This window comes from Saccoglossus kowalevskii, chromosome 12 (genome assembly GCF_978046115.1).
Source record: "Saccoglossus kowalevskii chromosome 12, keSacKowa6.1, whole genome shotgun sequence".
Lineage (NCBI taxonomy): Eukaryota > Metazoa > Hemichordata > Enteropneusta > Harrimaniidae > Saccoglossus > Saccoglossus kowalevskii.
The window spans coordinates 26874711-26902604 of record NC_140652.1 but is presented as its reverse complement, the minus strand read 5'-3'; the positions used below and the strand labels follow the sequence as shown (position 1 = coordinate 26902604).

At 34.7% G+C, this 27894-nt stretch overlaps 1 protein-coding gene across 1 annotated transcript; it reads right to left on the bottom strand.

Annotated features, from left to right (window-relative positions):
* Positions 1-366: 366 nt before the first annotated feature.
* On the bottom strand, positions 367-25596 carry LOC102802664 (uncharacterized). The gene is made up of 8 exons (XM_006817733.3): positions 25463-25596; positions 22801-22989; positions 22610-22666; positions 22028-22207; positions 20487-20660; positions 19387-19458; positions 3080-3212; positions 367-2461 (listed from the first exon to the last, which is right to left on the bottom strand). Exons 2-8 carry the CDS (start codon positions 22987-22989, stop codon positions 2388-2390), a joined length of 879 nt encoding a protein of 292 aa, XP_006817796.2. The 5' UTR covers positions 25463-25596; the 3' UTR covers positions 367-2387.
* Between the last annotated feature and the right edge of the window lie 2298 nt (positions 25597-27894).

The window sequence follows — 27894 nt, the reverse complement described above, 5'->3', positions numbered from 1 at the left end:
TTGAAACATTTAGGGTTGTTCAATAATCTGAACATTTGATCACAGAATAAACGGCGTTATTCAATTATTTTCGTACTTATAGTGGGTCGCTTCCTTTCTTACTAACACGACCACAAATGTTTACATTGATTATTGTACCATGTCTGTCATTTTTACAATTTTAAAACTAATAAATAAATAAACAATCAGTGATTCAAAAAAGCAAAAACGGCTGTTGAAATACACGTAATAAAAATAAGAACTGTGTCGTGATTGATTGACCTAGCTATATAGCTACTTTAAATACGATGGAAGTGAATGTGAATGTACAAATATAGGTCACACAACGTGCGTCATCCCCCGCGTCATCCATGCACAAACGATATATTACGAAGGTATCTTATTTATTTGATGGGAAAACGACATGATTTAACATTTGCTAGGAATTATAACGTTGTTGAAACAAAGTTCACCCATTTACGCTTAGCCACAATAAACATACTGTTGGATAGGCGTTAATGACTAACGAAAACCTAAAATAAACTCTAAGCTAGGCGTCAGGCAAGATTGAACTATTCGAAAAATGACGCCTAAGATTTTATAGTATCTTGAAACTTTGCCATTAAAACTTCCATTTCACACACAGTAATAGAGCAGTCAAATTCGTATTTTCAGCGTTTGGCAAACAGGCAATTGTTCTATTTCCAGCCAGAAGTCGAACAGAAAGTGGGTCGTTCGCTCTTAGTCAGAAAATTGGCGATATGTGCGAATGGATATCACTCTCTAATAAAAATTTGCAGTGATAAAGCCCGCTATGATTGGAACACATGGAAAGGCAAAAACATGATGGCGTAAGGTTACAAGTTGTAAACAGATCGTCAAAAGCTCATTGTAAAAGTCACTTTTAACGGTGTGAACTTCTTAAATATTTTCAACTGAATAGTAGTCATGAAATTATAATATATGAATAGAAGTTGTACATTTCACAGAGTCACTATTTAACTCAAATTATACAAAGGGATTACTTCTTCAAAGTGGTACAGAAAAATTTGATCTGGGAACATTGCTTACAGAGTCTGGTGTTTTGTGTTGGGTTTGTCTACCCTTATCTATTTCAAAAACATGCCTGCTTATTCTGAAACGAGTCATTATGATTTTATGTTTCAGATTACATGACAGCAAATGGTTCAAAAGTGTATTACTCTTTAAACTTTATATACTTTCTAAGTTTTCTATTATCATTTGTTACACTCAACTTCCAGAACTCCACATACCTTTGTTGGGTATTATTTTACTGTGTGGTAATTTTTGAGGTGTGAAGACAAGGGTAAATTTGCAGTACTTTCTGAGACCATGTTTTTACTGATGTAAACCATGTAAATTATGTTTTTGTTTTAAAAAGTTGTTTTGTAATATCATAGTCTGGTAAGCCACTAATGCGGTGATAGTAGTTAATGTAATTTTCCTGAATATCTATGAATAATGGAAATTTAACATTTATTTTTTGGCAAAATAACTGTTCAATTTTGTGCTATCCCATCTAAAATGTATATTACGTTCTGCCGCCAAGTTGTTGATCCATATAACAAAATTGGTTTAATACATACCTAAGAAGATATAAATGTTCTACAGTCAGCCTCCTTGGCATGGCTTTTAACAGTGCTTACATTGCTCTAGAAGATTTGTCTAATTGTAAAAGCTATACCTAATTAAATATATGAATTGACACAACAATAGCTCTTTTTCTTTTTCATCGTTCCTTTTTTGAAAATCATATCTTTCGTTTTATTACCTGGAGTTTCCATTTGTGGCAGTACTCAGATAAATAATTTAATGCATTTTTCAAACCTAATTATGTTGTTGAAATCAATACTGGGTCATCTGCATAAAATAGGGAGTTAATTGTAGAGTTGTTTAATGTTATTTGGTTTATTGAATCTTTTAATGTATCATCCAATTCATTCACATAAAAGATTAATAAGAAGCATTGAACTTATAGTACATCCCTGTCTCACATATTTATATGCCAAAGCGAATACATGTCTTAGCATTGTTATATATGTGTTTAACCAAATGATAAAGTTTCCCATTAATTCCATTCTTCAATAAATCATTTAATAAGCCATCCCACCAAACAGTATCAAAGTCTTGTGGAAATCTAAAAAGCGTGTATATTGTTTACCATTTTGTTTAAGGTATTTACTAACTATTGTTTTAGATAACAAAATTGATCAACGGTCTGATAACCTTTTCTAAACCCAGCCGGGTTGTTATTTATAATATTATATTTCTCTGAATAATTACATAACCTACTATTGACTAAATTACAGAATCCATTGCCTATACAACTGGAAACTGCTACCCCATATAATTTGCTGCTTCCTCCTTATAATGTGGATATGATATTCTCACAGAAGTAGTGATTTCTCTGTTGTACACAACTCATCAGTAGAGTTCTGAGACACACCTGTCATGTCTGGACCTGCAATGTCAAAATAATTCACAGTGTAATACAACAGGTTCACGACATATCAATCACCAGAATATGAACATTTATCTAGATAGTCATTATTTAATTGATTTTTGTAATTCACATGATAGAAATGAAATCCAAAGCAATGTTTTTTAAACCCAGAACGAGTAATTTTCATTAATATTTCGTTCTTTGCATGGCAAATGTGAAAATAACAATTCTGAAACAATGTAATAATATATCTCAACATTACGCGTGAAAAATACAATTCAAACATGGATAACTGTTTGAGTTAATGTAACCATAATTTAACCAACATATTAAACACAAAGCAAAATCGAACTTAGTTGATATCCGAACCAGTTAATATATCCAAGTTATTGTTACCACAAAAAATAAATTTTACAATGAAGTCACCACCAAAAACAACAACTAGTATTACAACAACAACAACATCGAGGACAGATATTATTCCTCATGTACCAAAACCTTCATCTGTGCAGTAAAACACCCAAACATAGTACTGATAGAACTGCATGAATAAATCGATTTCACCATTATAAGACCATTGAAATAATTAACACCAAACTTTCTTTACCGTTACTCAAAATGATGAGATCAACTTACTGGTTGGCATGGAAACTCCCTGCGAGTTGACAGGAAAAATGACATTTTGTCCAGGTAGTGATGCACCTTGCATGTTCGTTACCAAGGGAAGCCCTTGTAATCCATTTCCTGTCTGGTTAAGAACCAGGTAGATCTAGAATTAAATATACAGAATGAATCAAATTATAACATAAACTACATGCCAAAACGTTTCTCATAAATTCTTTTGATTTTTGAAATATCGGTTGGTTGTAAATAGTTATCATTATGTACATTGGGTATTGTCACCAGTGCTATTTAATAAATTCATAAATTCTTTTGATTTTTGAAATATCGTTTGGTTGTAAATAGTTATCATTCTGTACATTGGGTTTTGTCACCAGTGCTATTTAATAATTCATTTTTTTTAAATTATTATTTATCCTCGAAGACCTTTTTGTCAGGATATGTTTTACCTAAGTGAAGTTTGTTATGCTCAGTTTGGGACACCAAATGACTATCAACCTACATCTAATAGTCAAATGTAGCTGCGTATTCAGAGTTCAATCACACGCATGTGAAGTTGCAGTATTGAATTCTCAACAATTATATATTCAGACTGCAATCACACACCATTGCAGCATTTAATTCTCAACAATTATATATTCAGAATGCAATCACACATCATTGCAGGACTGAATTGTCAACAATTATCTATTCAAAGTGCAAGCACACACCATTGCAGGATTGAATTATCATCAATTATGTATTCAGAATGCAACATCACTCCATTGCAGGATTGAATTCTCAACAACTATGAATTCAGAGAGCGATCACACACCATACTGAATGCTAAACAATTATTTTTTCAGAATGCAATCACACACCATAGAATTATTGAATTTGCAACAATGAATATCACACACCATTACAGTATTAAATTCTCAAAATTTATGTACAGAGAGTGCAATCACACACCATTGCAGGATTGAATTCTCAACAATTATGTTTCAGAGTGCAGTAACACGCGGTTGCAGTATTGAATTCTCATCAATTATGTTTCAGAGTGCAGTCACACACCATTGCAGTATTGAATTCTCAACAACTTTTTTTCAGAGTGCAATCACAGGCCGTTGCAGTATTGAATTCTCAACAATTATGTATTCAGAGTGCAATCACACACCATTGCAGGATTGAATTCTAAACAATTATGTTTCAGAGTGCAGTCACACGCCGTTGCAGTATTGAATTCTCAACAATTATGTATTCAGTGTGTAATCACATACCATTGCAGGATTGAATTCTCAACAATTATGTTTCAGAGTGCAGTCACACGCCGTTGCAGTATTGAATTCTCAACAATTATGTATTCAGAGTGCAATCACACACCATTGCAGGATTGAATTCTCAACAATTATGTTTCACAATGCAGTCACACGCCGTTGCAGTATTGAATTCTCAACAATTATGTATTCAGTGTGTAATCACACACCATTGCAGGATTGAATTCTCAACAATTATGTTTCAGAGTGCAGTCACACGCCATTGCAGTATTGAATTCTCAACAATTATGTATTCAGAGTGCAATCACACACCATTGCACGATTGAATTATCATCAATTATGTATTCAGAATGCAACATCACACCATTGTAGGATTGAATTCTCAACAACTATGAATTCAGAGAGCGATCACACACCATACTGAATGCTAAACAATTATTTTTTCAGAATGCAATCACACACCATAGAATTATTGAATTTGCAACAATGAATATCACACACCATTACAGTATTAAATTCTCAAAAATTATGTACAGAGAGTGCAATCACACACCATTGCAGGATTGAATTCTCAACAATTATGTTTCAGAGTGCAGTAACACGCGGTTGCAGTATTGAATTCTCAACAATTATGTTTCAGAGTGCAGTCACACACCATTACAGTATTGAATTCTCAACAACTAGTTTTCAGAGTGCAATCACAGGCCGTTGCAGTATTGAATTCTCAACAATTATGTATTCAGAGTGCAGTCACACGCCGTTGCAGTATTGAATTCTCAACAATTATGTATTCAGAGTGCAATCACACACCATTGCAGGATTGAATTCTCAACAATTATGTTTCAGAATGCAGTCACACGCCATTGCAGGATTGATTTCTCAACAATTATGTTTCAGAGTGCAGTCACACGCCGTTGCAGTATTGAATTCTCAACAATTATGTATTCAGAGTGCAATCACACACCATTGCAGGATTGAATTCTCAACAATTATGTTTCAGAATGCAGTCACACGCCGTTGCAGTATTGAATTCTCAACAATTATGTATTCAGTGTGCAATCACACACCATTGCAGGATTGAATTCTCAACAATTATGTATTCAATGTGTAATCGCACACCATTGCAGGATTGAATTCTCAACAATTATGTATTCAGTGTGTAATCACACACCATTGCAGGATTGAATTATCATCAATTATGTATTCAGAATGCAACATCACACCATTGCAGGATTGAATTCTCAACAACTATGAATTCAGAGAGCGATCACACACCATACTGAATGCTAAACAATTATTTTTTCAGAATGCAATCACACACCATAGAATTATTGAATTTGCAACAATGAATATCACACACCATTACAGTATTAAATTCTCAGAAATTATGTACAGAGAGTGCAATCCCACACCATTGCAGGATTGAATTCTCAACAATTATGTTTCAGAGTGCAGTCACACGCCGTTGCAGTATTGAATTCTCAACAATTATGTTTCAGAGTGCAGTGACACACCATTGCAGTATTGAATTCTCAACAACTATTTTTCAGAGTGCAATCACAGGCCGTTGCAGTATTGAATTCTCAACAATTATCTATTCAGGGTGCAATCACACACCATTGCAGGATTGATTTCTCAACAATTATGTTTCAGAATGCAGTCACACGCCGTTGCAGAATTGAATTCTCAACAATTATGTATTCAGTGTGTAATCACACACCATTGCAGGATTGAATTCTCAACAATTATGTTTCAGAGTGCAGTCACACGCCGTTGCAGTATTGAATTCTCAACAATTATGTAATCATTGTGTAATAACACACCATTGCAGTATTGAATTCTCAACAATTATGTTTCAGAGTGCAGTCACACGCCGTTGCAGTATTGAATTATCATCAATTATGTATTCAGAATGCAACATCACACCATTGTAGGATTGAATTCTCAACAACTATGAATTCAGAGAGCGATCACACACCATACTGAATGCTAAACAATTATTTTTCAGATTGCAATCACACACCATAGAATTATTGAATTTGCAACAATGAATATCACACACCATTACAGTATTAAATTCTCAAAAATTATGTACAGAGAGTGCAATCACACACTATTGCAGGATTGAATTCTCAACAATTATGTTTCAGACTGCAGTAACACGCGGTTGCAGTATTGAAATCTCAACAATTATGTTTCAGAGTGCAGTCACACACCATTGCAGTATTGAATTCTCATCAACATTTTTTCAGAGTGCAATCACAGGCCGTTGCAGTATTGAATTCTCAACAATTATGTATTCAGAGTGCAATCACACACCATTGCAGGATTGAATTCTAAACAATTATGTTTCAGAGTGCAGTCACACGCCGTTGCAGTATTGAATTCTCAACAATTATGTAATCATTGTGTAATAACACACCATTGCAGTATTGAATTCTCAACAATTATGTTTCAGAGTGCAATCACACACCATTGCAGGATTGAATTCTCAACAATTATGTTTCAGAATGCAGTCACACGCCATTGTAGTATTGAATTCTCAACAATTATGTTTCAGAGCGCAGTCACACGCCGTTGCAGTATTGAATTCTCAACAATTATGTTTCAGAGTGCAGTAACACGCGGTTGCAGTATTGAAATCTCAACAATTATGTTTCAGAGTGCAGTCACACACCATTGCAGTATTGAATTCTCAACAACTTTTTTCAGAGTGCAATCACAGGCCGTTGCAGTATTGAATTCTCAACAATTATGTATTCAGAGTGCAATCACACACCATTGCAGGATTGAATTCTCAACAATTATGTAATCATTGTGTAATAACACACCATTGCAGTATTGAATTCTCAACAATTATGTTTCAGAGTGCAATCACACACCATTGCAGGATTGAATTCTCAACAATTATGTTTCAGAATGCAGTCACACGCCATTGTAGGATTGAATTCTCAACAATTATGTTTCAGAGCGCAGTCACACGCCGTTGCAGTATTGAATTCTCAACAATTATGTATTCAGAGTGCAATCGCACACCATTGCAGGATTGAATTCTCAACAATTATGTTTCAGAGTGCAGTCACACACCGTTGCAGTATTGAATTCTCAACAATTATGTAATCATTGTGTAATAACACACCATTGCAGTATTGAATTCTCAACAATTATGTATTCAGAGTGCAGTCACACACCATTGCAGTATTGAATTCTCAACAACTATTTTTCAGAGTGCAATCACAGGCCGTTGCAGTATTGAATTCTCAACAATTATGTATTCAGAGTGCAATCACACACCATTGCAGGATTGAATTCTCAACAATTATGTTTCAGAGTGCAGTCACACGCCGTTGCAGTATTGAATTCCCAACAATTATGTATACAGAGTGCAATCACACACCATTGTAGGATTGAATTCTCAACAATTATGTTTCACAATGCAGTCACACGCCGTTGCAGTATTGAATTCTCAACAATTATGTATTCAGTGTGTAATCACACACCATTGCAGGATTGAATTCTCAACAATTATGTTTCAGAGTGCAGTCACACGCCGTTGCAGTATTGAATTCTCAATAATTATGTATTCAGAGTGCAATCATACACCATTGCAGGATTGAATTATCATCAATTATGTATTCAGAATGCAACATCACACCATTGTAGGATTGAATTCTCAACAACTATGAATTCAGAGAGCGATCACACACCATACTGAATGCTAAACAATTATTTTTTCAGAATGCAATCACACACCATAGAATTATTGAATTTGCAACAATGAATATCAAACACCATTACAGTATTAAATTCTCAAAAATTATGTACAGAGAGTGCAATCACACACCATTGCAGTATTGAATTCTCAACAATTATGTTTCAGAGTGCAGTCACACACCATTGCAGTATTGAATTCTCAACAACTATTTTTCAGAGTGCAATCACAGGCCATTGCATTATTGAATTCTCAACAATTATGTATTCAGAGTGCTATTCACACACCATTGCAGGATTGATTTCTCAACAATTGTGTTTCAGAGTGCAGTCACACACCATTGCAGGATTGAATTCTCAACAATTATGTTTCAGAGTGCAGTCACACACCGTTGCAGTATTGAATTCTCAACAATTATGTAATCATTGTGTAATAACACACCATTGCAGTATTGAATTCTCAACAATTATGTATTCAGAGTGCAGTCACACGCCGTTGCAGTATTGAATTCTCAACAATTATGTATTCAGAGTGCAATCACACACCATTGCAGGATTGAATTCTCAACAATTATGTTTCAGAGTGCAGTCACACGCCGTTGCAGTATTGAATTCTCAACAATTATGTATTCAGTGTGTAATCACATACCATTGCAGGATTGAATTCTCAACAATTATGTTTCAGTGTGCAGTCACACGTCGTTGCAATATTGAATTCTCAACAATTATGTATTCAGAGTACAATCACACACCATTGCAGGATTGAATTCTCAACAATTATGTTTCAGAGTGCAATCACACACCATTGTAGGATTGAATTCTCAACAATTATGTTTCAGAGTGCAATTACACACCATTGCAGGATTGAATTATCAACAATTATGTACTCAGAGTGCAATCACACACTATTGCAGTATTGAGTTATCAACAATTATGTATTTTGTATGAGCACAATCTCACGCCATTACAATATTGTATTCTCTGCAATCATGTATTCAGAATACAATCACACATTGTCGAAGTATTGAATTCTCAACAATTATGTTTCATAGTGCAATTACACACCATTGCAGGATTGAATTCTCAACAATTATGTATTCAGAGTGCAATCACACATCATTGCAGGATTGAATTCTCAACAATTATGTTTCAGAATGCAGTCACACGCCATAGTAGTATTGAATTCTCAACAATTATGTATCCAGTGTGCAATCACACACCATTGCAGGATTGAATTCTCAACAATTATGTTTCATAGTGCAATTACACACCATTGCAGGATTGAATTCTCAACAATTATTTTTTCAGAATTCAATCACACACCATAGAATTATTGAATTTGCAACAATGAATATCACACACCATTACAGTATTAAATTCTCAAAAATTATGTACAGAGAGTGCAATCACACACCATTGCAGGATTGAATTCTCAACAATTATGTTTCAGATGCAGTCACACACCATTGCAAGATTGAATTCTCAACAATTATGTTTCAGAGTGCAGTCACACGCCGTTGCAGTATTGAATTCTCAACAATTATGTTTCAGAGTGCAGTCACAGGCCGTTGCAGTATTGAATTCTCAACAATTATGTTTCAGAGTGTAGTCACACGCCGTTGCAGTATTGAATTCTCAACAATTATGTTTCAGAGTGCAGTCACACACCATTGCAGTATTGAATTCTCAACAACTATTTTTCAGAGTGCAATCACAGGCCATTGCATTATTGAATTCTCAACAATTATGTATTCAGAGTGCTATTCACACACCATTGCAGGATTGATTTCTCAACAATTGTGTTTCAGAGTGCAGTCACACACCATTGCAGGATTGAATTCTCAACAATTATGTTTCAGAGTGCAGTCACACACCGTTGCAGTATTGAATTCTCAACAATTATGTAATCATTGTGTAATAACACACCATTGCAGTATTGAATTCTCAACAATTATGTATTCAGAGTGCAGTCACACGCCGTTGCAGTATTGAATTCTCAACAATTATGTATTCAGAGTGCAATCACACACCATTGCAGGATTGAATTCTCAACAATTATGTTTCAGAGTGCAGTCACACGCCGTTGCAGTATTGAATTCTCAACAATTATGTATTCAGTGTGTAATCACATACCATTGCAGGATTGAATTCTCAACAATTATGTTTCAGTGTGCAGTCACACGCCGTTGCAATATTGAATTCTCAACAATTATGTATTCAGAGTACAATCACACACCATTGCAGGATTGAATTCTCAACAATTATGTTTCAGAGTGCAATCACACACCATTGTAGGATTGAATTCTCAACAATTATGTTTCAGAGTGCAATTACACACCATTGCAGGATTGAATTATCAACAATTATGTACTCAGAGTGCAATCACACACTATTGCAGTATTGAGTTATCAACAATTATGTATTTTGTATGAGCACAATCTCACGCCATTACAATATTGTATTCTCTACAATCATGTATTCAGAATACAATCACACATTGTCGAAGTATTGAATTCTCAACAATTATGTTTCATAGTGCAATTACACACCATTGCAGGATTGAATTCTCAACAATTATGTATTCAGAGTGCAATCACACATCATTGCAGGATTGAATTCTCAACAATTATGTTTCAGAATGCAGTCACACGCCATAGTAGTATTGAATTCTCAACAATTATGTATCCAGTGTGCAATCACACACCATTGCAGGATTGAATTCTCAACAATTATGTTTCATAGTGCAATTACACACCATTGCAGGATTGAATTCTCAACAATTATTTTTTCAGAATGCAATCACACACCATAGAATTATTGAATTTGCAACAATGAATATCACACACCATTACAGTATTAAATTCTCAAAAATTATGTACAGAGAGTGCAATCACACACCATTGCAGGATTGAATTCTCAACAATTATGTTTCAGATGCAGTCACACACCATTGCAAGATTGAATTCTCAACAATTATGTTTCAGAGTGCAGTCACACGCCGTTGCAGTATTGAATTCTCAACAATTATGTTTCAGAGTGCAGTCACAGGCCGTTGCAGTATTGAATTCTCAACAATTATGTATTCAGAGTGCAATCACACACCATTGCAAGATAGAATTCTCAACAATTATGTTTCAGAGTGCAGTCACACGCCGTTGCAGTATTGAATTCTCAACAATTATGTAATCATTGTGTAATCACACGCCGTTGCAGTATTGAATTCTCAACAATTATGTATTCAGTGTGTAATCACATACCATTGCAGGATTGAATTCTCAACAATTATGTTTCAGTGTGCAGTCACACGCCGTTGCAGTATTGAATTCTCAACAATTATGTATTCAGAGTGCAGTCACACGCCGTTGCAGTATTGAATTCTTAACAATTATGTATTCAGAGTGCAATCACACATCATTGCAGGATTGAATTCTCAACAATTATGTTTCAGAATGCAGTCACACGCCATTGTAGTAATGAATTCTCAACAATTATGTATCCAGTGTGCAATCACACACCATTGCAGGATTGAATTCTCAACAATTATGTTTCAGAGTGCAATCACACACCATTGTAGGATTGAATTCTCAACAATTATGATTCATAGTGCAATTACACACCATTGCAGGATTGAATTCTCAACAATTATGTTTCAGAGTGCAATCACACACTATTGCAGTATTGAGTTATCAACAATTATGTATTTTGTAAGAGCACAATCTCACGCCATTACAATATTGTATTCTCTACAATCATGTATTCAGAATACAATCACACACTGTCGAAGTATTGAATTCTCAACAATTATATATTCAGAGTGCAATTACACACCATTGCAGGATTGAATTCTCAACAATTATGTTTCACAATGCAGTCACACGCCGTTGCAGTATTGAATTCTCAACAATTATGTATTCAGAGTGCAATCACACATCATTGCAGGATTGAATTCTCAACAATTATGTTTCAGAATGCAGTCACACGCCATTGTAGTATTGAATTCTCAACAATTATGTATCCAGTGTGCAATCACACACCATTGCAGGATTGAATTCTCAACAATTATGTTTCATAGTGCAACATCACACCATTGCAGGATTGAATTCTCAACAACTATTTTTCAGAGTGCAGTCACAGGCCGTTGCAGTATTGAATTATCAACAATTATGTATCCAGAGTGCAATCACACGCCGTTGCAGGATTGAATTCTCAACAATTATGTTTCAGAGTGCAATTACACACCATTGTAGGATTGAATTCTCAACAATTATGTATTCAGAGAGCGATCACACACCATACTGAATGCTAAACAATTATTTTTTCAGAATGCAATCACACACCATAGAATTATGGAATTTGCAACAATGAATATCACACACCATTACAGTATTAAATTCTCATAAATTATGTACAGAGAGTGCAATCACACACCATTGCAGGATTGAATTCTCAACAATTATGTTTCAGATGCAGTCACACACCATTGCAAGATTGAATTCTCAACAACTATGTTTCAGAGTGCAGTCACACGCCGTTGCAGTATTGAATTCTCAACAATTATGTTTCAGAGTGCAGTCACAGGCCGTTGCAGTATTGAATTCTCAACAATTATGTAATCATTGTGTAATCACACACCATTGCAGGATTGAATTCTCAACAATTATGTTTCAGAGTGCAGTCACACGCCGTTGCAGTATTGAATTCTCAACAATTATGTAATCATTGTGTAATCACACACCATTGCAGGATTGAATTCTCAACAATTATGTTTCAGAGTGCAGTCACACGCCGTTGCAGTATTGAATTCTCAACAATTATGTATTCAGAGTACAATCACACACCATTGCAAGATAGAATTCTCAACAATTATGTTTCAGAGTGCAGTCACACGCCGTTGCAGTATTGAATTCTCAACAATTATGTAATCATTGTGTAATCACACGCCGTTGCAGTATTGAATTCTCAACAATTATGTATTCAGTGTGTAATCACATACCATTGCAGGATTGAATTCTCAACAATTATGTTTCAGTGTGCAGTCACACGCCGTTGCAGTATTGAATTCTCAACAATTATGTATTCAGAGTGCAGTCACACGCCGTTGCAGTATTGAATTCTTAACAATTATGTATTCAGAGTGCAATCACACATCATTGCAGGATTGAATTCTCAACAATTATGTTTCAGAATGCAGTCACACGCCATTGTAGTAATGAATTCTCAACAATTATGTATCCAGTGTGCAATCACACACCATTGCAGGATTGAATTCTCAACAATTATGTTTCAGAGTGCAATCACACACCATTGTAGGATTGAATTCTCAACAATTATGTATTCAGAGAGCGATCACACACCATACTGAATGCTAAACAATTATTTTTTCAGAATGCAATCACACACCATAGAATTATTGAATTTGCAACAATGAATATCAAACACCATTACAGTATTAAATTCTCAAAAATTATGTACAGAGAGTGCAATCACACACCATTGCAGGATTGAATTCTCAACAATTATGTTTCAGAGTGTAGTCACACGCCGTTGCAGTATTGAATTCTCAACAATTATGTTTCAGAGTGCAGTCACACACCATTGCAGTATTGAATTCTCAACAACTATTATTCAGAGTGCAATCACAGGCCATTGCATTATTGAATTCTCAACAATTATGTATTCAGAGTGCTATTCACACACCATTGCAGGATTGATTTCTCAACAATTGTGTTTCAGAGTGCAGTCACACACCATTGCAGGATTGAATTCTCAACAATTATGTTTCAGAGTGCAGTCACACACCGTTGCAGTATTGAATTCTCAACAATTATGTAATCATTGTGTAATAACACACCATTGCAGTATTGAATTCTCAACAATTATGTATTCAGAGTGCAGTCACACGCCGTTGCAGTATTGAATTCTCAACAATTATGTATTCAGAGTGCAATCACACACCATTGCAGGATTGAATTCTCAACAATTATGTTTCAGAGTGCAGTCACACGCCGTTGCAGTATTGAATTCTCAACAATTATGTATTCAGTGTGTAATCACATACGATTGCAGGATTGAATTCTCAACAATTATGTTTCAGTGTGCAGTCACACGCCGTTGCAATATTGAATTCTCAACAATTATGTATTCAGAGTACAATCACACACCATTGCAGGATTGAATTCTCAACAATTATGTTTCAGAGTGCAATCACACACCATTGTAGGATTGAATTCTCAACAATTATGTTTCAGAGTGCAATTACACACCATTGCAGGATTGAATTATCAACAATTATGTACTCAGAGTGCAATCACACACTATTGCAGTATTGAGTTATCAACAATTATGTATTTTGTAAGAGCACAATCTCACGCCATTACAATATTGTATTCTCTACAATCATGTATTCAGAATACAATCACACATTGTCGAAGTATTGAATTCTCAACAATTATGTTTCATAGTGCAATTACACACCATTGCAGGATTGAATTCTCAACAATTATGTATTCAGAGTGCCATCACACATCATTGCAGGATTGAATTCTCAACAATTATGTTTCAGAATGCAGTCACACGCCATAGTAGTATTGAATTCTCAACAATTATGTATCCAGTGTGCAATCACACACCATTGCAGGATTGAATTCTCAACAATTATGTTTCATAGTGCAATTACACACCATTGCAGGATTGAATTCTCAACAATTATTTTTTCAGAATGCAATCACACACCATAGAATTATTGAATTTGCAACAATGAATATCACACACCATTACAGTATTAAATTCTCAAAAATTATGTACAGAGAGTGCAATCACACACCATTGCAGGATTGAATTCTCAACAATTATGTTTCAGATGCAGTCACACACCATTGCAAGATTGAATTCTCAACAATTATGTTTCAGAGTGCAGTCACACGCCGTTGCAGTATTGAATTCTCAACAATTATGTTTCAGAGTGCAGTCACAGGCCGTTGCAGTATTGAATTCTCAACAATTATGTATTCAGAGTGCAATCACACACCATTGCAAGATAGAATTCTCAACAATTATGTTTCAGAGTGCAGTCACACGCCGTTGCAGTATTGAATTCTCAACAATTATGTAATCATTGTGTAATCACACGCCGTTGCAGTATTGAATTCTCAACAATTATGTATTCAGTGTGTAATCACATACCATTGCAGGATTGAATTCTCAACAATTATGTTTCAGTGTGCAGTCACACGCCGTTGCAGTATTGAATTCTCAACAATTATGTATTCAGAGTGCAGTCACACGCCGTTGCAGTATTGAATTCTTAACAATTATGTATTCAGAGTGCAATCACACATCATTGCAGGATTGAATTCTCAACAATTATGTTTCAGAATGCAGTCACACGCCATTGTAGTAATGAATTCTCAACAATTATGTATCCAGTGTGCAATCACACACCATTGCAGGATTGAATTCTCAACAATTATGTTTCAGAGTGCAATCACACACCATTGTAGGATTGAATTCTCAACAATTATGATTCATAGTGCAATTACACACCATTGCAGGATTGAATTCTCAACAATTATGTTTCAGAGTGCAATCACACACTATTGCAGTATTGAGTTATCAACAATTATGTATTTTGTAAGAGCACAATCTCACGCCATTACAATATTGTATTCTCTACAATCATGTATTCAGAATACAATCACACACTGTCGAAGTATTGAATTCTCAACAATTATATATTCAGAGTGCAATTACACACCATTGCAGGATTGAATTCTCAACAATTATGTTTCACAATGCAGTCACACGCCGTTGCAGTATTGAATTCTCAACAATTATGTATTCAGAGTGCAATCACACATCATTGCAGGATTGAATTCTCAACAATTATGTTTCAGAATGCAGTCACACGCCATTGTAGTATTGAATTCTCAACAATTATGTATCCAGTGTGCAATCACACACCATTGCAGGATTGAATTCTCAACAATTATGTTTCATAGTGCAACATCACACCATTGCAGGATTGAATTCTCAACAACTATTTTTCAGAGTGCAGTCACAGGCCGTTGCAGTATTGAATTATCAACAATTATGTATCCAGAGTGCAATCACACGCCGTTGCAGGATTGAATTCTCAACAATTATGTTTCAGAGTGCAATTACACACCATTGTAGGATTGAATTCTCAACAATTATGTATTCAGAGAGCGATCACACACCATACTGAATGCTAAACAATTATTTTTTCAGAATGCAATCACACACCATAGAATTATGGAATTTGCAACAATGAATATCACACACCATTACAGTATTAAATTCTCATAAATTATGTACAGAGAGTGCAATCACACACCATTGCAGGATTGAATTCTCAACAATTATGTTTCAGATGCAGTCACACACCATTGCAAGATTGAATTCTCAACAACTATGTTTCAGAGTGCAGTCACACGCCGTTGCAGTATTGAATTCTCAACAATTATGTTTCAGAGTGCAGTCACAGGCCGTTGCAGTATTGAATTCTCAACAATTATGTAATCATTGTGTAATCACACACCATTGCAGGATTGAATTCTCAACAATTATGTTTCAGAGTGCAGTCACACGCCGTTGCAGTATTGAATTCTCAACAATTATGTAATCATTGTGTAATCACACACCATTGCAGGATTGAATTCTCAACAATTATGTTTCAGAGTGCAGTCACACGCCGTTGCAGTATTGAATTCTCAACAATTATGTATTCAGAGTGCAATCACACACCATTGCAAGATAGAATTCTCAACAATTATGTTTCAGAGTGCAGTCACACGCCGTTGCAGTATTGAATTCTCAACAATTATGTAATCATTGTGTAATCACACGCCGTTGCAGTATTGAATTCTCAACAATTATGTATTCAGTGTGTAATCACATACCATTGCAGGATTGAATTCTCAACAATTATGTTTCAGTGTGCAGTCACACGCCGTTGCAGTATTGAATTCTCAACAATTATGTATTCAGAGTGCAGTCACACGCCGTTGCAGTATTGAATTCTTAACAATTATGTATTCAGAGTGCAATCACACATCATTGCAGGATTGAATTCTCAACAATTATGTTTCAGAATGCAGTCACACGCCATTGTAGTAATGAATTCTCAACAATTATGTATCCAGTGTGCAATCACACACCATTGCAGGATTGAATTCTCAACAATTATGTTTCAGAGTGCAATCACACACCATTGTAGGATTGAATTCTCAACAATTATGTTTCATAGTGCAATTACACACCATTGCAGGATTGAATTCTCAACAATTATGTTTCAGAGTGCAATCACACACTATTGCAGTATTGAGTTATCAACAATTATGTATTTTGTAAGAGCACAATCTCACGCCATTACAATATTGTATTCTCTACAATCATGTATTCAGAATACAATCACACACTGTCGAAGTATTGAATTCTCAACAATTATATATTCAGAGTGCAATTACACACCATTGCAGGATTGAATTCTCAACAATTATGTTTCACAATGCAGTCACACGCCGTTGCAGTATTGAATTCTCAACAATTATGTATTCAGAGTGCAATCACACATCATTGCAGGATTGAATTCTCAACAATTATGTTTCAGAATGCAGTCACACGCCATTGTAGTATTGAATTCTCAACAATTATGTATCCAGTGTGCAATCACACACCATTGCAGGATTGAATTCTCAACAATTATGTTTCATAGTGCAACATCACACCATTGCAGGATTGAATTCTCAACAACTATTTTTCAGAGTGCAGTCACAGGCCGTTGCAGTATTGAATTATCAACAATTATGTATCCAGAGTGCAATCACACGCCGTTGCAGGATTGAATTCTCAACAATTATGTTTCAGAGTGCAATTACACACCATTGTAGGATTGAATTCTCAACAATTATGTATTCAGAGAGCGATCACACACCATACTGAATGCTAAACAATTATTTTTTCAGAATGCAATCACACACCATAGAATTATTGAATTTGCAACAATGAATATCACACACCATTACAGTATTAAATTCTCATAAATTATGTACAGAGAGTGCAATCACACACCATTGCAGGATTGAATTCTCAACAATTATGTTTCAGATGCAGTCACACACAATTGCAAGATTGAATTCTCAACAACTATGTTTCAGAGTGCAGTCACACGCCGTTGCAGTATTGAATTCTCAACAATTATGTTTCAGAGTGCAGTCACAGGCCGTTGCAGTATTGAATTCTCAACAATTATGTAATCATTGTGTAATCACACACCATTGCAGGATTGAATTCTCAACAATTATGTTTCAGAGTGCAGTCACACGCCGTTGCAGTATTGAATTCTCAACAATTATGTAATCATTGTGTAATCACACACCATTGCAGGATTGAATTCCCAACAATTATGTTTCAGAGTGCAGTCACACGCCGTTGCAGTATTGAATTCTTAACAATTATGTATTCAGAGTGCAATCACACATCATTGCAGGATTGAATTCTCAACAATTATGTTTCAGAATGCAGTCACACGCCATTGTAGTATTGAATTCTCAACAATTATGTATCCAGTGTGCAATCACACACCATTGCAGGATTGAATTCTCAACAATTATGTTTCAGAGTGCAATCACACACCATTGTAGGATTGAATTCTCAACAATTATGTTTCAGAGTGCAATTACACACCATTGTAGGATTGAATTCTCAACAACTATTTTTCAGAGTGCAGTCACAGGCCGTTGCAGTATTGAATTATCAACAATTATGTATCCAGAGTGCAATCACACGCCGTTGCAGTATTGATTTCTCAACAGTTATCTATTCAGAGTGCAAGCACACGCCATTGCATGATAGAATTCTCAACAAATATGTATTCAGAATGCAGTCACACACCATTGCAGCATTAAATTCTCCACAACTGTGTATTCAGAGTGCAATCACACACCATTGCAGGATTGAATTCTCAACAATTATGTATTTTTTCAGAGTGGAATCGCGCACCATTGCAGTATTAAGTTCTCAACAATTATGGAATCAGAGTGCAAGCACACGCCATTGCATGATAGAATTCTCAACAAATATGTATTCAGAATGCAGTCACACACCATTGCAGCATTAAATTCTCCACAACTGTGTATTCTAAGTGAAATCACACACCATTGCAAGATTTAATTTTCCCGAACTATATATTCAGAGTGAAATCACACATCATTGTAGTACTCAATTCTCATCTAAGGTATTTTTCACATAATATAAACCTCAATAATTGCTATTCATGTACATCAAATACACGAGGGAGTTGTCGTTACATGGAATGTAGTGTGGTATAATAATCACCTGCACTGGTTGTGGTCTGCAAAACGATACAGCATTGATGAACTTCTGGAAAACAGACCCTGCGTCAATGCCCTGTAGTAAAATGTAATATAATGTGTCAACCAGCATTAAAAGATAAGTGTGTAATGAGCTAATGGTTTGAATAACATATCAAAATTCTCAAAAGACAGTTTAATACTGCTCAAACATCTACCCAGCTGCCGATTTATTACCACGATTCAGATACAATTATAAACATATATTTATTACAAAAAAGTAAGATGTAGGACCGAAGAGGTGGTTTTAGTGTAATTGATTTTGTTTTACTGACATTTGTGTATTTTGTTTAGTCTTTGAAGATAGTCCTTGTCACCAGAAATATCACTACATCAGCAAGATAATCAGAGTACCCGCATAATATAGTTGTACTTGGCCAAATTGTGAGCGGATGTCAATTTTAGCAATACTGGGAAATATTATGAGCTCTATCGAGAAGAATGAAATAAATTATCCTTGAATTGCCTATTTAATCTAAGTATATCGATGGATAGATAACGAAATAGCATTCATCAGCTAGAGGTGCTGAAATTTGTAGACTATTTTGTATGTGAATGGAAACACACTGTATTCTATTCAATCTGAGAAAGACAGAAATGACACCAATGTGAGTAAATAAAAATGAGAATAGTCAGAAAATCTTAAAATTACTGAGTGAACAAACACACATGTATGCAGCTAAGATTATTTCTAACTGTGCCAAGGGTAACCACCTCAGCAATATTTCGTTTTATTTATTGCTTTTCCTTTTATTGTCTTCATTCCATTTCATAGTGAACAGATATTTAATTGACAGAGAATTACATGTGCACGTGGTGAATTAGTTGCATTACATTAGCATAAATTGGACACCTACAATAATCATACTTTTCATACGTTTCATACTTAGCATTCATAGTGACATCTGTTATAACTTGAATAGGTATTTATAGGCATCAAGTGTATGTATTACGTGAATCATAATATAAATGTTTCATTGAAGCTTCATATGTTGTAGTTCTGTAAATAGTTTCCATATAATTATACATAAAATAAGTCATACATATATACAATTCAAAACTCACCATTTTCCTGTCTTCACGAACTGGCTTTTTCGACCCATCATCGGTACGTTCCGCGTCACCATGGTTACCATCACAACAAATTCCTTTGATTCCATAGCAACCATTTATCAATGATATTGCTATATCAACTACAGCAATGAGTATAATATATCCATCAATGGCTCGTTTTTTGGACTACAAATGTAAATTACAATTAAGTCAGAGAAGTGATTGTGGCTACACATGTCAACACATATGGAATTTATAATACACACACTTGTATACATATGGCGATTGTAACCAAAAATTTTGTGTACAAAATGTGGGATATATAGCCACACACATATATTCCTATATAACACATTGAGATTAGTAAAGTACACATATGCAGATTGTAAATCATAGACTTTGTACACTTTTGGAGATTAAAAGCCACACTAACACACACATGCATCGAGTGAAAGACACACATGTTTTCATTTGAATATTGAAGGACAGACACGTGTTTTTATTTAGAGACTGTAAACCACACACTTGCATTTATATTGAGAATTTAAACCACTCATATTCTATTTATATGAAGATTGTAAACCACACACATGTATTACTACAGAGTTCAACATCACAATTTGTATTATATAGAGATTGTAAAGCACACGTATATGCAAATTGTAAACCATATACTTTCTTTTATATGGAAATTGTGCACACATTCACACACATTCATACGAAAATTGTGAGTTTGTTTGATGCTTGACACCAGTTTGGTGTACCAGTTGTGTCTAGTTATTTTAACAGAGATATTTACGTCATAAAGTAAAAGTTGTTTAACTTTAAAACATGCTTTCAAAGCCCTATTTTCAAAATCATCTTGTGCCTTATGACGCTTGCCTGAACTACTTAATTTGACTCCCAGGTAGGAATAATTATAAATTGTTTCAAGTTCATCATTATTAAAATGAAATTTATGCTTGGTTAGCTTGTTTCCTGTTTTATTGAATATAATAATATTGGTTTTTGATATGTTGATGACCAGTTGCCATTTGTATGTGTGTCTGTCTGTGTGTGTGTGTGTATCTCTGTTTGCGTGTGCGATTTTCAGTTGCTACACTTATTAATTCGTCTGTGATTTATTTTACGCTGGGCAGCTTTTGCTTAAAATGATCATGCTTTTTTATTTTGGCTGTATCAACGTAATTCAAGTGCAACTTTGAACTTTTTATGAACTGTAAATGCTGCGTTTCATTTAGGTTAAAGGGTTAACTTGCATGAATATAATATCGATAACAGAACGTGCATTGACGTGCTAGTAATAAAGTAACAAACGTTAGCTACACATTCATGTCCTACCATGGCAACAGCCAACACATGTTAGTTTTTTTAGTGGAGCGGACCACTGACCAGCCTATCGGCTTGTGGACATTGTAAACCACAAAATTTGTATTCTTATATCAAAATTGTAAATCACACACTGTGTAAATGTGTTTTTTTCATGTGTACTGTACATAAACTACATGGCTTGTGCACGTTGTGCATTGTGAACATTCCTTATAATTACTTACTATCTCATGTTCACACTTCTCAATTTTCAATAGCTTCTGTTCATAACTAAGATTGCTCAAATGGTCAGAACAATAACGTACTCCATGTACCCTTTCTTCATCTATAGGTACTGCACCAGTTACGAGTACAAAGATAGCCATGAAGAATGACACAAATGACAAAACCATTGCCACGTTTATCTTGTGATCAAATTGAAAAAAAAAACTTTGATATACAAAATGAATCAAACAATTGTCTAACAATTGGTGGATGTCGACACCGTATGGCAGACAATAGGTGAAAGTAAGATTTTGCAGAATGCATGAAAGGCACTGACCAGACTGTCGCAAAAATTTAACGAGTTAATTTCGATTTTAATTTGGAAACACAACTTTAGTAACATTTCTGGTGTATGTTTACTCGTTTTGCTAGCTCAATGTCGAAATGCTGCTGTATGAAGTGGGAAATATTGCATTGAAATGTCTTTACTTTATCAAATGCTATCGTCAAATCTTATATAGGTACATACATTATTTTTTTTTGTATTAGAAATACTTAAATACTTGTGGTTTAAGGTCATTGCATCAGAAAACAAAACTCACAGGTTTTCCTTCTTTCTTCAAAGCAGCAATGATTCCAAATACTCCAGCACTTCCAGTCTGTGGAAATAATAATAATAATAATCTATCACTAAAACAGTTTTACATTTACGTTAATCCAATATTGATATCTAACCTTTGCCTTTTGTCCCCTTTAATAGTGAGTATCGAGGAAGGGAAGTCAACACACTTACTACAATACCACCCCATATAGGTGCAGCTACGAAGGCAAATTTCATGTCGTTAACAATAACGAGGTAACCAGTGATGAACAATGCAACGGCCAACACCAGCTGTGTAATACTTAATCCAAGCACTGCATTGTTGGTTCGTTGCTTCATTTTTACATTAGACACGCCGCCTTCAATTGTTACAGGATCCATCTAAGACAGATAAAATAATCTACAAATTATTGATATCAGACTACAAATGTTATGATTATTTTTATTTTATATTTACAAACCAGTTTCTCGTCTTAGCTGCTGCAATTTATTTATTTATTGTTGGTTCGTTGCTTCATTTTTACATTAGACACGCCGCCTTCAATTGTTACAGGATCCATCTAAGACAGATAAAATAATCTACAAATTATTGATATCAGACTACAAATGTTATGATTATTTTTATTTTATATTTACAAACCAGTTTCTCGTCTTAGCTGCTGCAATTTATTTTCACAAAAACCAGTAAAATATTCAGAATTATAAATAATGTAAAAATAAAATCAATAAATAAATAAATGCCCTCTTTTAAACATATTTCTGTGAAAATTTAACTTCGTTCAAACTGAACTGAAGGCGAAATTACAGAAAATTACCCACTCGGATCGATTAAATCGACATTTTCCAAAAAAAAAAAAAACTATCAACAGAAAATATACGCCGCCATCTTGTTCTTATTTATAAACAAGACGTCGTTTCGTTGCGTAATTAAAATATAAACATTCAGAGAGTGATATATGTTCATGCAAAGTTGAGGGTGAAGCTTTGTTGTTTATGTTATTTCACTATCAGTCTCTAAGAAATACAGGACTGTGAATTTTTTAGGGGGTCGAGGATGAATGAACCAACCGCCATGGTGTACTTGCCTGGGTTGTGTTAGCTATTTATAGCCTATTTATAGCATAGGGTTATCTAGAGTTTGTAGCTAGTTGTAAACTGAACCCAAACAGTTCGACGTTGCGACGCCTTTGGTCTCAAAAAATTGCTAAATTGCTAAAATGACAGAAAATATTAAAATACTGAGACTGCCGTATTCATTTATCTCTCGGCAGAGTACAGTCCTGTCGGCTGGCCTCCTTACATGGAACAGTCGGCAACACATAACCGAGAAGTCGTAAAAACCGGGGATGCTATTCTATTTGGGGGCTGTATAGGACGATTTAAGAACCATTCAGCGTTGCAGGTAAAACAAATAAGTAGATCGATACCTATAACTATCCCGAATACCTAAACTGGAGGCGAAATTACCCTCTCGGATCGATCAAATCGACATTTTCCTTCGAAAATCTATCAACAGAAAACATACGCCGCCATCTTGTTCTTTACCTATTTATAAACAAGACATCGTTTCGTCGCGTAATTAAAACTAGCTTTCGTCTGTAGGTTTATTTTTCGGCTACCTGAAAGCTATTTTGATATCTAGATTTATCGATCCAAGTTTCAGCTGATCATAATTATATAATTGCATGAAAGGATATTCCCCATAAATTTGTAGTCGGGTTTTGAATCCCCGGTTTGTACGATTTTCCCATGACTGTGGGACCGAATTAGCCTGAGGGGTCTGACGATCTATTCCAGTTAATACTTGGGCGTCTACAGAACAGAAGAATAAAATATGAGTGCAACTAAAGTAAAAAAACGCACAACAATATAATGATTTTATCAAGTTCACTAAAAAGGAATAAAACAACCTGGTGAAATTATCTTGGTGACTAATAACACAAAATAATGACTGAAGTTAAAATGAGTCAAAATACACACTTAAAATTGAAATCACATAAAATATTAAACAAAACAAATTCTATCACGACAAATTCAAGTTGTTACAGTCTTCTTCTCAGGCTCCTTCGAATGAATTGTGCAGTGTGAATCACCACAGTGTTGTTATTCATTAGTGAGACACATTCATTTTTTTATCTTTCAACTGCGAATATTTTTTTTTCAATTTCTTAATTTGTTTGTCTCATCACTGCGTTTGTTGCCTCTAATGTCATTGTTAATTTCTTTGTTCGAGTGTGTCGATAATATCAGTAAGATTTATGTTTTTTTAGCTGGCTTTCTATTTTTTTACCATTCACTATTCATGTGTTTGTTTGTTCAACTGTGCAGCTGCCGTCAATAAAGAGTTACTGTGGTCATTACGTGATTATAATATTTAATTAGTTGTTTTTTTTCATGAATGTGTCTAATGGGAATCTTCCAACGCCCCATAAACACCAATTAATGGTGTATTTCTAGTTACACCAAGAAGAAATCAAAGTTAATTGGCATGGACATCTTCTTTAGTGGATTTGTATGAGCTTCCATGGCCCCAGTTGTCACTGCCATATGTTAGTAGTATAGTACAGGCTGATCGGCCAGAGACAATTATTGACGATTTTCCGGGTTTTCGAGCACGGATGATTAAATTTAATGACATATGCTGCTTCAAACTTACCAAACTGCTTCAATTTTATAATTTATATTATTTTTAGAAAGAATAAAGTCATCTACCGCCCATAGACGTCCATGTATTGACAAAAATAGATCGCCAGGCACCTGTGTGTATATGTCTGTTGTTCCAGCCGCTACGCCGCCTTACATTCTGGGCAGTGTTTGGGTAGTTTTCGTATACAAAAAACACGATTCTACTCACCTTTCTCTATGTCTCTGTATGTTATGAGACTCCGGAGAAGAAACACATATGGAGAACTGGAAATAAAATAGTCGATGTTGTGCTTAGAACGACATCACTGTCGATATAACTCCGTGCATTCGTGGTAGTTACGAACATGCGCAGTTAGGGGTTTCTTATAGCTCCTATGTGTGGAAGCACAAGAGAATGTTAATGAGTTTGGTATGTCTGCCTGTGTGAGCAAAATCTCAAAAACTTCAAAATGGGTGATATTGTACAGAAACGTTTACTTTTAGAAAAACGTCCATGCACAAAATATCTCATTTCAGTTTGTGTAAGCACAAATTCTCAAATAATTGTCAGCTCAATTTGATTGATTTTTTCTATATATTGGTTCTGATAATTCAATGACCCTAACCAAGTGAAAAATAACCGTTTATTTTCATCGGAGAATTATTATTATTAATGTTAGTTTGACACCGACAAATTAAGAAACCTGCTCATAAGTTAATGACCAAGAATTCGTTTATTTTGCAATAAATTGTACCCCTGGCTTTTAAAAGGATGTTGATTTAAAAAAGATTAAGGGTATAGCTTTTTTTAGAGAAAATTAAAAAGTAATGGTTATATTTTAGTCTTAAAATACCGTTATCATTGGTTTCTACGGTGAAAATATCATGCTTTATCTCAGATTGTAAGCTAACATAGCACAACTATTATGTATCGAAAATCATGGTTTTAAAAAGTGGTAAAAAAGTTTTGCTTTAAAATTGTATTCAATGCAACCGTTGCTATTTAGGAGAACGTCTTCGGTAGGATTGTAAACTCCTATACATTTCTATAAAGCGTACAATTGAATGACAGCGAGATAATACGTCATCATTATCGGCCAATGATTGTATGCTACTGACATGACCACGTGGTCAAACTCACGGGAAAGCATTGCAAAGTTGCACTACATGATACAGACAGTATATTTATATACATATGTATACAAAACTACGTTTATCATACGGCAGGTATTGGCAGCAATGACTTTATAGAAATGACCTCATAAGTGATGGGGGCGATTAAAAAGCACAGGAAAAATCCTGCAGGAATAAAAAAGACAAAACACAAATTCTCCACGACTATTTTTCCGAAAGAAAATATTGCACAAAGAGGAAATAAAAAAATACAACGAATTAATTTTTGAAAAAAACAGGACACAACTAAGTGAAAGAAAAAACATATTTTACATAGTTGTTTTACCACCTGCCAGAGTTTTTAATGGCTCACCACTAACAATGATAGAAAAATGTAAAACCACGACATGATGCTGTTTTATGACTAGTGAAAAGCAACATGATCGGATATAATAATCCAATCAACAGTACTCGTTAAATAGAGAAAATCTTTTTCACTGTGCGCCTGAATCACAGCTGCGTGCATTAGACCCACTGGTCCCAGGATTGTGTTTTTTATGTAAAATGCATCATCGACTTTCATATTTTATAATGTGAGTACACGACTATGTTTTCATAAGCATGGCTGATGTTGGGGGAACTACACTGTACAAGATATACACATTAGAATTGAAATGAAAGACGACTTTTTCAAAATAACGATTAAGATCGCCAGTGTTAGAAGATTGGTAAACTTTCGTTTTTTTTAATTTCATCAAAGGACTGCGGGTACACCTCGGCGCTAATGATTAAAATATCGAAATTTTACCAGAACAGTACGAGGTATCTTTGTTAACTGGGGTAAACTACAAACACAAATATTCATCTCTTTCATAAACAATGGATATGATTTACATAAAAGAACGTGTAATATAAGATTAAGAATAAAATTTTACTATAAAATATACTATCGACTACCACAGTGGGTAACTCTCGTTACAAATATTTTCTAATATGGCAGTGTGAAAATACCAAGTGAATACCGCAAAATTACGGCACGCTGTAAATAATGGCGTTACGGTGACAGATGTATAGTACTACTTAATAATTTATTAATATTCCCTATACTTGTGTACCTATACATGTTTCATTTTGTAGTTTGGCGATGTTCAAATATATGAATAATACTCCCTCAAAGCCGTCGGAAATAAATACAAAACTTGCTACAAGTAGTTGGAAAATTTTAAATTTGAAGAATATGTTTGTTAAAACAAAATTATATAAGGTAAAACTCACTAATGCCTAAACTTGTAGTTAGCCTAATGTTGGCAGTATTTCCTCTATTGAAGAACCTTGTGACAGAATACGTCAGATATGGACTGTCAAAGTCGGGACTTCTTTTTTGTTTTACAAAAAGAAATAATTAATTGTTCTTTTAGTCCTTTTAGCGTGATCACGGAAACTAATCTGACCGCTAAAGAAATCCCGACTGGACGCATCTGGTGGCATTTTACTGCTACTAATTATTTATGATGTCATTGATTATTCATGAGTGGTTGTGTGAAAGTA

Excerpts from the sequence above, each read along its gene's own strand:
- LOC102802664 (XM_006817733.3), bottom strand. The coding sequence starts at position 22,989 with ATGGATCCTGTAACAATTGAAGGCGGCGTGTCTAATGTAAAAATGAAG. Across the intron at positions 22,667-22,800 it reads CTATATGGGGTGGTATTGTA|ACTGGAAGTGCTGGAGTATT; the intron begins GTAAGTGTGTTG and ends TTATTTCCACAG. Across the intron at positions 19,459-20,486 it reads TTCGTGAAGACAGGAAAATG|GGCATTGACGCAGGGTCTGT; the intron begins GTGAGTTTTGAA and ends ATTTTACTACAG.